The sequence below is a fragment of the Fukomys damarensis genome, unplaced genomic scaffold (assembly GCF_012274545.1).
Source record: "Fukomys damarensis isolate Sample0158 unplaced genomic scaffold, DMR_v1.0_HiC HiC_scaffold_18, whole genome shotgun sequence".
Classification (NCBI taxonomy): Eukaryota; Metazoa; Chordata; class Mammalia; order Rodentia; family Bathyergidae; genus Fukomys; species Fukomys damarensis.
In genome coordinates this window covers 41,327,110-41,339,197 of record NW_022900930.1, presented here as the reverse complement: position 1 = coordinate 41,339,197, position 12,088 = coordinate 41,327,110, and the positions used below count along the sequence as shown (strand labels likewise).

Below are 12,088 nucleotides of genomic sequence, written 5' to 3'. Positions count from 1 at the left end.
ATTGTTAGAGATTCTGTGTGATGACACATTAACAGTTTCTTCCGAGTTGTACTTCTGTACTTTTCAAGTTCTGTCTGTACAATGCACAACTATGAAGTAATTCATTAATAAAATAACTCCAGTGCTGGGGCTGTGCCTGCGTGCCACTAACAGCAGGTCCCAGGGTGGGGTGGGGTCCATGGAAGAGGAGAGCAGAAAGCCCTGGCTCAGAGCATACTGAGGTTTCCAGTAATGCAAGCTGGCATCCGAGTCCCAGCCTCTCTGAGCTGGGCCCAAGACCGTGTTCAACAACTCGCACGCGCCCAGTTCCAGCCTCTGCTGGGGAGAGGCCTTGTTCTTCATGGGCTGCCCCCCTGCATTTGGCGGAGCTTCTTCTGTGACAGCCTAGAGCCAAGAACAGAGGTACAAAGATCGCTGTGCCAGGAGGTTACATGGGGTTCAAATTCCTTCCAGGGACTGAAGAGGTCAATAATCCCTTACTTATGGTTTAGGCGCAGCGACAGTGAACCTTTTGGAGACCCAGTGCCAAACGGCCACACAAACCCACTTGTGTGTCACAAAGTGCCAACATGACAATTAAACCTGAATACCAAGGGCTTAGTTTAGAAACAAGCAACTGTACATTAACACCCCATCTTAAAAGTCCAGTAACACTGGTGCCACAGGTTCGCCACTGCTGGTTTAGGGGAACTAGAAATATTTAGATGAAGAAACCTGAAAAGCAGCAACTTCCTCTGCAAAGTGGTAGGAAAGTCTCACCTGGAAGACGCAGGGGCGGGTACGGGGACAGGCTAAGGACACCGTTAAAAGGTCCTGCCCTTCAGGTTCAAGGAAAAAGCTCATCCCTGCCCCCATCCAACCCAGCTCTCCCTGAGTCTAGTCTAGGGCTCTCTGCACCCCCTTGGGTTTATTTTATGAGCAGATGCTCCCTTAGTCCCAGGCTCATGTCGCTCTACAAAATGCACCATTTGATTATTCCAAAAACCACTGATTTCCAGTTGCAGCTCAAAGCTGCACCTCAGAGTTCAGAGCTCAGTTTGGTCACCGCATGGCTGAGGTGCTGCTGCCCTCCGGTGGAAATGAAGAACACAGCCGCTCGGGGCAGGGTGCAGTTTGAGGCTCTCGTCTGCACACCCACTTCCCTTTCACAGCCTCGCAAAGCCTAGGCGAAAGTTGACTCCAGCCCATTAGGGCATCCTGTTAACATTCACACCACCATTCTGTCTCCTAAGATTCTGGGCCTTTACTCACAATACAAAACCCAGGTTCCTAAAGAGGTAGCAATGTATGGACACCGTTTTCCTGCCCAGGGCAACCTGTGGAAGTTCACACGGAAAGGCCACTGGCTGAGGTCTAAAGGCCCTGCCTCCAGTTCAGGTTCTGCCATTCCCTGGGATGGTTCTGGGATCTTGGATCTATTTATTAAAAAGGAAAAAATATGCTGACAAAGATTTGCAAGGTCATTGCTACATGAAACACTACAAATTTATTACATTTGTAACATACTCCAGTGGTTTGGAGTCACAGTCTTTTGGGGTACAGTGCTTTGAGATGTGTTACTGAGAGCTGGTCACCAGAGCCCAGGGTTCCACTCTAGGCTAGCAATGCTCAGGCTCCTGCAGGCTGGCAAACTCCGCATAGGTCCTGGGGACAGCCACAGCCAACGTTCTCCTCTCCCTCGAAACAGCAACTGCAGCAGACTGGTCAGGGAGGGACTGACAATTCCCAGGTTGCCCATGCGGGTACACGGCCAGCGAGGTTTCTGGACAGGTTCTGCAAGCTCGGTGAGGTTGAGGACGGCAGGATTTCTCTGTCCCTAAATTCATCACCCGCCCTTGCTGCTGTGAACAGCAGCTGAGGACACCCTGCCGCTCGCTGGAGCGCTAGGCAGGTGTTCAACCCCAACTGTTTGGAAGAAAACTGTTTAGAGCTGAGTAAGGAAGGTGCCTGTTTCATTTTTTAAAAACGCTTTTCTTTACAGCTAGGTTCCTTCACAAAAGAAATGTTTCCTTTGAAGAACCACCTTGTTAAGTTCTTGTGTTCTCTAAATTTTCACTTTAGCCTGGGAACACTAAGGTGGACTAGGCTCACTTTCTTCAGCAGGGTCACAGCTAGGCCACTTCAAAGGCACCTAGAGCTTCAATGATCCTGGCATGTCTGCACCCCCTGCTCACTCCCTCTTGTGGAAAAGCAACACCTTGCTGAGGCATTTATGACAGGAGTCTCAGGCCCTCCTCACTTACCTGGAATCTTACACTCTGAGGTAACAGTCAACAGTGAGCAATAAATGCTGCGGGGGGGGGGGGTCTTTTGGTTGCCTTGACCTTTGAAGATCATCTCCTTAACTGGCCTTTTCCTGAGGTGTCACACCTGGTATAAAAAGGCTAAAAAATATTTTCACTAAAAAAATACACAGCCAGCCAGCGAGAGTACTACTTGCCCTCCTAATCCCAAGTATTAGGAAAGAGGGGCAGATCTTTCCCAAGTATTAGGAAAGAGGTGTTAATAAAAGCAGCCAACTGTGAGTGCTGCTGCAGACCAAGTTGTGCCCTGGAGTTTTACGAACAGAACCTCCGGGTCTTATACTAGCTCTAAAAGGCACAGAGGCAGACCTGCCCGTCATCCGTGACTACGCAGGGGCACCCCGTCAGGCACGCCTTCTTCCTGCTGTGATCTCGCTCCCCTGGGCAGGGAGGCTCATGATGCCCATGCTGTGGCCAGGAGGCAGTCCCTTCGTACTGGACACCCCTGAGAGTCTACTTGAAACGAGTCCAGGCTCGATTCACGATGCCCTTCACGTTCTATTTATCACTTCCCTCCATTCACGGCAGGGAGCTTCTAGAGGTCCTGAAAACGTGAGGAAACCACTGAGAGAACACTGGGCTGGTGATCAAACTGCAGTTTGCTGTTAAGAGCGATCCCTGGAAACTGGGAAGGGCAGTCAGCAAGACACAAGGGTGTAAAACATGGGCTGGGTCGCTACAGGGCCAGGTCTAGAACACCGGACGCTTTGGTCGAAACTGAAATGAAGAGACACATCATCCACTGGCTTGTTGCTGTTGCTTTTCCAATTAGAGAATACAGAGTCACTTCAGGTAAGTTACATTTAATTTAACATTTATTTTCATTTTATATCCAGATGTCACATTTTCTACATTAAAATATAATCATGCAGATTCCCCCCACCCCAACCCCTCAGAGACAAAGGTGAAGATGGAAAGACGGAATGCACAGAGCAGGGATGTAGCCACTGCACCTGAGTAACAGCACACGGAGGCTGAATGTACCCTTGGTAGAATTGTGCCGGAGACAGCTGAGGCTCACGCCAGAAAGGAACAAAATGCTATCACTTGTGCCACAAGATCACCCAGAAAAGGCAGAGCTGGGTCAGCAAGCAGGACTGAACGGGGACTTTCCAAAGGCTGCTCTCCAACAGAGATGAAAATCCTCACAAACCTAAGAGCTCGCTCCTCCCTACCTTCCTTGGCTTCTAGTAAACAACTTGGAAACTCAAAGCACTGTTAGCATCCACATGCTTCCTTTATCGCACCCCAAGCTTTTCCAAGCAATAATCCTATCAGAGACTCTACGGCTCCTCGGCATGGAAACCCAGTGAGCACCACCGAGGCGAGGTGTCCCTCACCACGGGGTGAATGCCAGCCAGGCAGAGCTACATGGGTCTGTGTCTGTTCTCAAGGGAGAACAAAGTGACACAGGAACCCCATCTATCAGGGAGAAAGAGGACAGGAAGCTCCTCTGCTAACAATTTATTATAGTGGAAAGAGCAAGTGGAGAATAAAAGCCATCTGCTTAGAGCAGAGCAGACCCACAGGCACACCAACAACCCAAAAGAAAAGGCTCAAGAAAGAGCCTCTTGGCTCTTGTGAGAGGAGGCTTCTTCAGTCTTGCCCTTAAATCCCTAAAGCATTTTAGCTTCAGACAGTGATGCTCTTGAGGGGGTTGAGAGGTGAGGTCTGGGAGACCCAAACCATGAAGACATTATTAGGAAACTGAAGACACCATTATGTACAAATACATACATCCATAAGAAAACTTTGCCTCCATCCTCACAGCTACTTAAAGCCCTGAAGATCAGGTTTTCAGAGTGAGGATATTTTAAAGTCTGTTAGCAGTTTACACATTGCAACACTGGCACAATATGTTACCTACTCTTTGCTTTTAATTACAGGGTAACACGGTAAACTCCCACATAGAGGTGGGGATGGAGGAGTGCAAAAGGAATAAAGAAATCAGAACCAATATTTCACAAGAGGGTCACGCCACAGAAGCAGCAGCAACTAATGCTTTGCAGAGTCTCGAGGGTAAAATTCACTCAGGGTGCTCTGCGGGATTCTCTTCAGCATTTCTTTGGGGAAGATTCGGAGCAGCTGCCACCCAATGTCCAAAGTCTCATAGACATTGCGATTTTCATAAGGACCTTAAAAAAAAAAGGGTGCTGAATTAATGGCAAAGTACCTCCAGCTTTTCGTTCAGTTATTGTTATGATTAGAAAACACCGTGAGCACAAAATGCAAGAAAGGAAACCAGTTAGGACTCTCATGTGGAACTGAAGGCACAGAGGGAATCAGAAGGAAGGGAGAAGCCCGGGGCCCGGCACAGTGTGTGTATGTGCTGGGAGAGGGGCTGATTGAGCCACTGTTGTGCACCGCTGAGCAGGATCCGTGGACAAGGGAAAGTAGGATTGTGTGAAAAAACCAACCTAGAACATAGGGTTGGGTTTGAGGGAGACTTGCAGAGATGCTTAGAAAGCCTTAAGTGCCACTCAAACAGATGAATACACGCTGAGCCAGCCATTGGCAAAGTTGTTATTTTCAATAGCAGAATCACTCAAGTATCATTCACTCATTCTTCAACCACGGAAGCAACAGTGACTGGAATTCTGAGTTCCTTTCCCTGAAGAACTTCACTTCTGTGTGTGTGTGTGTGTGTGTGTGTGTGTGTGTGTGTGTGCAACAGTGACTGGAATTCTGAGTTCCTTTCCCTGAAGAACTTCACTTCTGTGTGTGTGTGTGTGTGTGTGTGTGTGTGTGTGTGTGTGTTTTTCAGGAACTGAGGTTAAAGGTATCCCAGCAAGCATGGATTATTTTAAAGATTTAAAGATTTTAATATGAATAAGGTACCAGAAAAGGGCACAGATCCCAAGTACACCACCTGAGGCAAAACTGTGAAGTAATACGCTTGTAGTAACTACCTCTGAGCCACAAAGGGAAGGTTTCTAGTACTGAAAGGGGCAACAGGAAAGAGACCAAGCAAAAGAGCCTGAAACTCACATGTGCTATGTATGGAAATCCCTGACGGACTTTTTAGAAGAGGAACAATTAATAAAATTTGTAAATTCACCCAAGTCATGGGAGACGGTGGAGAAGCTGGCACTGATGTGTGGCCAAAGACCAGAGCCTCAGCATCTCCCAGGCACTCTCAACACACAGTCTCTGGCCTCACAGAGCACGGCAGAATTAAACCTGCACTTTAGCAAGACTCCTGACTGACTCAAAAGCAAATGGAAGTCTAAGAAGCACTAGACGAAGACACTGTAATAAAACTGAAAACAAATAAGGGCAGGGCATTTTAAAGGAGAACACAAAGCAGCAAACATCTGATCACTGGAAAATAACTGAGGAGGTTAAGAATGATGCTCAGATACTAAGCCTGGAATAAGTAGGACAACTATCCTGCCCAGTGTAGACACAGCTACCTTGGAGCTGACTGGCAGTTTGGTAGCTGGAAAGAACACTTTGGGCCTGGTCCTCCCGAGCCTGAGGGACGGTGACAAAGCAACTACAGCATCCCTAAGGCAGATGGAGACTCAGGAGCTAAGAAGAGGATAAGGATAATGCATAGCTATACAGGGTCCATAGCAAAATGAAAAGTCAACATTAAGAGGGGAAAACAGAGAAATAAAAGGTGATTGAGCTTCTTAGAATATTAGCAATTAAGGGGCAGGAAGACAAGAAATAAGAAAATGAGATGAAAACTGATGAATCAGAAAGTCCAAAACCAAAAGACACTGCTACAGAGTTCTTAAGAGAGCAGGCAACAGGGTCTGGGTGGGGCAGGGCACCAGTGAGAGGAGGCTCCAAAGTGCAATGGAGGATGAAAAAATAAGATGGCAGCTAAAGTCCTAGCACTCTGGGAGGCTGAGGCAGGAGGACTGCAAGCTCCAAACCAGCTCAGGCAACTTAGTGAGACCGTGTCTTAAATAAAAAAAAAAAATAAGAGGCTGGAAATGCAGTTACAATCCTCTCAAGATGTTTAGAAGACAGGGGGAGATGCCCCAGGGTTATGGCAGGTGGCTATAAGAGCTTCTCTAACCAGAGGGAAAACTGTAGAGAGACCAATGTAAATTCTCAGACTGGGAAGGAGATCTTGCAGGACACGAAGCTTCATGTTTAAAGAAAACAGTCATCTTACCCTGACTGATGAAGTTCCTCTCAAACTTCTGCAGAAATTCCAAGTAAAGCAGATCATCTGAGGTAAGGGCTTCTTCTCCCACTACAGCTTTCATGGCTTGTACATCCTTTCCGATGGCATAGCACGCATACTGGAAGCAGAAAGGCCGGTGAAACCCACACCCAGGACACGTGAATGCCTCTCTGTGACTCGTTCCTAAGACACCACAGGAGTGCACCAACACACTTCCTATAAAGCTCACATGGAAATATCAAAGGACTTCATTATAAAGTATTCTCCCTCAGGGCCGGGGATTTAGCTCAGTGGTTCAGTGGCCTGCCTTGCAAGCACAAGGACCCGAGTCCAATCCCCGGTACCAAAAAAAAAAAAGTATTCTCCCTCAGTAGGAAGGGAATGTAATGCAGACATTAGCTACACTACAAAAATTTTTCTTTAGTATGTCAATGAGCTTACATTTGTAGCATCTGAAAAACAAAACTCATAAACCATGGAGAAATCCATCTCAAACACAGGTTTACCGTTTCTACTTTATGGACAAAAGTATTTTTATAGTGTTTGGTGTACAATCTCCTATGAGTACAGAAATTAGACTTCATAGAATATATAAAACTATATCATTGAGTGTTCTGGCGGTTACTTAATACATTAAATGAAAAAATGTGTTAAGAGTATCCTTTAAAACAAAAAACAAACATTTCGAAAAGGGAAGAAAGGAGCTAAAGGTGTAGGGAAGGTGGGATGAGTAGGGGAAGGGTAATAAGGGAAAAGAAAAAATGTGAGATAATGAAAAGATGGAAATAAAGTATTTGTAGATGGGGAGGGGAGGAGGGGGTGAAGGGAGGGCAGGGACAAGGGGAAAAAATGAGAATCAAGACCTGTCACGTGGAGGTACAAGATCCCAACAATGAATGTAACTGTACTGTATCCCTAAAATGTACCAATAAACTCAAAGCTGAAAAAAAACAAAAAAACAAAAAACAGCGACCTTATGGCATGTTTTTTTTGGTTTTGTTTTTAATTAAAAACTACTTTTACAGAACTGGACAGTTTTCAAGCCTGGTATTTTAAATCTTGATTATCAGCATCTATCCTTATGAAAAAATGTCTGCTTTGATTTAAACAAAACCTACATTAAAATTCTCCGTGGATGGGATAAAGAGCTGCAAAGACAGAAAGGAGAGAGACAGGCAGCACCGAGTACAGGGAGGCATTTCTTTCTTTCAAAGGCCACCCTTAGAAGAACATACATACCAGCTGGTTAGACACATCGGCATGGTCCTTCCTCGTCATCCCCTCTCCAATAGCAGACTTCATTAACCGTGACAGCGAGGGCAGTACATTGATAGGTGGGTAAATCTTGGGTGGAGGAGGAGAAGGGAAAAAATAACCGTAAGTACAAAATGCAAGCTCAACTGGTAGAAAGCATTTGGAACTCACTATTACCCTTTAAATTATATACATCTACTGCCATTTGTTTCCTGGATGGTTCTAACATCTTCCTGGGACCAAATGGTAGTAAGAAACACTTCACAGTATAAAATTTCTTTTTTGCCTCCCAAGTGCTGGATTACAGACCTGCAGCACCACACCTGGCAATATTTCTTGAGAATCCAACTCAAAGAAACCTACAAAACAGTACAAGACTATTTTGAAAAACTATAAATTTCCAACGCCTGCCTGTTATCAAGTCTAAACAGTCTTTCAGGGCCAGGGATTTAGCTTGTGGTTCAGTTGCCTGCCTTGCAAGTGCAAGGTCCCTAGTTTGATCCCGGGTATCAAAAAAGAAAAAACAAAACCAAACAAAAAAAAACAAAAAACAAAAAACAAAACAGTCATTTAAACTCTGACTTGAAAAAAATTATACACAAAATGAAAAGAATAACAATCATTCCACCTATATGTTGATTTCAGGTGCCAGTTTTTATTACAGACCATCAAAAATCTGCTTTTCTATTAGTAACAAGATTGGAGCGTTCCATTCATTATGGAATAGAATACCCCAGATATCCTTTCAGAGAACCTGACTCCATTTTTAAGGTATAAAAAAGCGGTACGCCTCACAGCGCTGTTGTTGGAGTGTCAGATACCTGTCTGTTGTACAGTTGTCTATCCACGTAGATCTGGCCCTCTGTGATATACCCAGTCAGGTCAGGGATTGGGTGAGTGATGTCTGCCAGAAGAGGACACACAGAGTTACGAATGCAGCCGCCTCGTCACCAGGCCCACAGGAAGCCCATCCACATTACACTTGAACTATGGCCAATGAAACTGAAGAGCTTAATTTCAAACTTTGCTTAATTAACCAGAACTTATGCAGTCAAATGTGTATAGTAACTGCTGTATTAACTTATTTAACTTATTTGTTTGGTTATAGCAGTTTGGTTAGGTATATGTTAGTACCACAAGGTCAACAGGCCATATTCATAAAAAGCACTCTCTCCTAGTTATATGCTTGTAAAAATATAAATAAAACTCCACTTTAAACACAAAGTTCCCTTAGAGAAATCTGCCAGCTTTATATATATTGACAGAACATGCTCAGTTCATAAACGATCTCAGAAGGCTATGCGACATTTCACTATGCAAAATATGGGGGCGCCAGACAAGACAGACAGCACTACTCAGGCATCCAGCAAAAAGGTCACACAAAGCAACACATTTCCATAACCGTTAAAATTATATAAAGCAATTGTGCCTCTACTCCTTTGAAACAAATCATTTTCATATCAGAGGCACAGCGGTGTAACAGTTAGTATGAATTACGAGTTCAGGCCACCTAGGCTGTGAATCTATCACTTCCTAACCTCGGCAGATTACTTCGTGGTACAGAGCACAGCAACTGCTCCACGCTGCTGTGAGGATCAATGAGTGAGTACTGTACTGACACAGCACTCAGAACAGTGCCCAATTAGGAGACTTTGCAATGTTTGTAAATATCTTGCAGAATTGGTTTTTTAAAACTGAAGCAAGGACAAGGTGACATGACAGGAATTCTGAACAGCCTTGCCCGGGGGTTCACTGAGCACATCCTCAGACAGGCCAGATGGACACAGCAACAGGAAGAGACTCCTCCCAGCCCATGATTAAAGGCTGTCTCTAAGACCAGAGACCTTTACGTCTATGTTTTTCACCTCTCATTTAACGAAAGGTATCTACGCTCCGGGGCACTTACATGAGCAATATCGCCCACTAGACCACAAGTTCTTACATTCCTTATATCTAAAGCAAAGCTCCTCAAAAAGCAGGTACTCAGTAATACCTATAAATAAAAATTTAAAATTTAAATTACAAGGAAAAGTGTTTTTCATTCACAAAAGGAGCAATTTTCAAATGACAAAATTTATCTAGATACAATTAATTAGTTGAAGCAAGTTCTTAGAGGACAAGCTTACCAACAAATTTAAACTAAAAAAGGTAGACGGTAACCCTGTTTAGAATCAAAGTCCTTAAGCTATTAAGCTCTGTTACAATCTAAGGGTCAGAACCTTACCATCGTTGGGCATGGTAAGAATAGGGATCTGAGTAATGGAGCCACTGCGTCCTTCCACTCGGCCTGCACGCTCGTATATCGTGGCTAAATCCGTATACATGTAGCCTGGGAAACCTCGCCGCCCAGGGACCTCTTCCCTGGCTGCCGAAACCTATGGTGAGTCGAGAACATCACATGCTGGAAAATGGGATGTACAGTTTGGCTAGAACACATTTTCCTGAACATGTCAACTACAAAGTTCAAAATCCCATTCTTTCATAGTAGATGCTATCTTGAAGCGATGATTTAGAAAAATCCATATAAATTCAAATTTATTCTGTGGCAAAAAATTGACAATTGAGAACCAATTTTTTTTTTTTTTTTTTTTTTTTTTTTTTATTTTTTTTTTTTTTTTTGCTCCCATAACATAAATATTCGAATGGCCTGCTGGAAAAAAAAAATCCACTTTTAACTTTTTAAAGAAAAAGGAATTCCGCCTGCCTTGCATGCACAAAGTCCGGAGTTCAATACCCGGTACCAAAAAAAAAAAAAGAGAGAGAAAGAAAGAGAAGTGAACTCTAAAATGGAGAGAATATTCTGTTTATTGTTTGTAAGCCTTACTTCAAGCTGTGGAGCTAGCTGTATTTTTACGAAGTAACCCCAAAACACCAAGAGGGAAGGAGATGTACACCAGGAATCACAAGTTCCATGTTATACTCATTATTTAATCTTATCCTCACAACCCCACAAGGAAGGCTGTTATCCCCATGTACAGCTGGAATCATGGTCACATAGCTATGTGCTTCTCAAGATCACAACGCTAGGAGTCTACTCAACTGTACCAAATGAGAGCAGTAATAAATGGTCTTCCTCACAAGAGCCTAAAGCCATGGGGGCGAACCTACAGCACGGGTGTTTGTTTTTCTTTTAAGATGAAAGATGTTAATGCAGGAGCTGTTTTTCTAAAACTAAAATCTCCATATTCAGGTCTAGTTGCAATGTTGGCACTTTGTGGAAAATAAGAAGGTTTTGGGTTGCAGTTGGGGCACACGTCTATAAAAGGTTTGCCATCACTGACCTTAAAGCATCACCAAGCACACAGCGCTTCAGAATGCACTGTGCTCCAGCAGTACTACTCAAAGTGTGGCCAACAGACCATACGCTATCAACGTGCAGGGAGACAACACAGAAAGCAAGATAAGCAGAAAGATATTTTCACGGCACTTCAACAGAATTCATCTATGTCTGCTGAATCTAATATGAAGGAAAAATCCCGGGATTGAAGATGGTATAGCTTTAAAAAATTTTTCACTTTCCTAGTAGTTCATTTTTATTTTATTTTACACAAGCGCTAGTTATTATGGCTAGGAGAATAGCAGTGTTTTACTAATTAGTCTAAAACTAATGTAACAGAATGAGAAAAGGTTATGCTCTTGGGATTTGAAGCAGCTAGATATTTATATAATGTGCTTTTTCAGAAGTCTTTCTTCCTTTTCACATGCTTAAAAGAAGAATTTACTAGAAATTTCAGGAATTTGATTAGAACAAACATCCCAAAACTTCTTGGTGTTAAGAATCTTAAATGTTCCACAGTAAGCATTTGGTCTTTTTTTGTGCGGGGAGGTAGTGGGGATCAAACTCACGACCTTGCATTTGCGAGGCAGGTGTGGTGCCAGAGCTAAATCCTCAGCCCTCAAGTATTCAGTCTTATGATGGAAGATGTTCCCAAGAGAATGCTGCCAGACTATTTATTTAAACATTACCATCACTAAAACCAGAATTCTAAAGAGTTAAAAATTAATAGTGCAGATAAGACAGAACCTCCCAGGCGAGTAGGGCATGGCGGCAAATGCCTGTAATCCCAGAATGAGGAGGCTGAGGCAGGAGGACTGCCAAGAGTTTGAAGACAGCCTGGGCTACATAGTGAGTCAAGACCAGGCTGAACTACAAAGTGAGACCCTGTCTCAATCACCCCCCCCAAAAAAAAAACCACGATAAAGACAGACAGAACCTCCCAGAGAGCAAATGAATGAAGATCTTACCATTTATTCCCTGTGACAGTTTGTTTTTAGTTCATGAAGACAGTGTGATAAGCAGCCTAATAATTTTAATCTCATCCTCTAACATTCCCACCAAGTTGACAGAAAAGAAGTTGCATTTTTTTTTTTTTTTTTTTTTTTTTTTTAC

General features: G+C 43.8%; 1 protein-coding gene across 1 annotated transcript in view; it reads right to left on the bottom strand.

Moving 5' to 3' along the window:
- Positions 1-3,681: 3,681 nt before the first annotated feature.
- Atp6v1b2 (ATPase H+ transporting V1 subunit B2) overlaps positions 3,682-12,088 on the bottom strand; it is a 24,102-nt gene continuing 15,695 nt past the window's right edge. The window contains exons 10-14 of the mRNA XM_010624718.3: positions 9,923-10,073; positions 8,520-8,602; positions 7,684-7,788; positions 6,433-6,562; positions 3,682-4,438 (exon numbers count right to left, since the gene is read on the bottom strand). Of these exons, the coding sequence (XP_010623020.1) occupies positions 4,299-4,438; positions 6,433-6,562; positions 7,684-7,788; positions 8,520-8,602; positions 9,923-10,073 (609 nt within the window). The 3' untranslated portion in view covers positions 3,682-4,298. The remainder of the gene's footprint in view (positions 4,439-6,432; positions 6,563-7,683; positions 7,789-8,519; positions 8,603-9,922; positions 10,074-12,088) is intronic.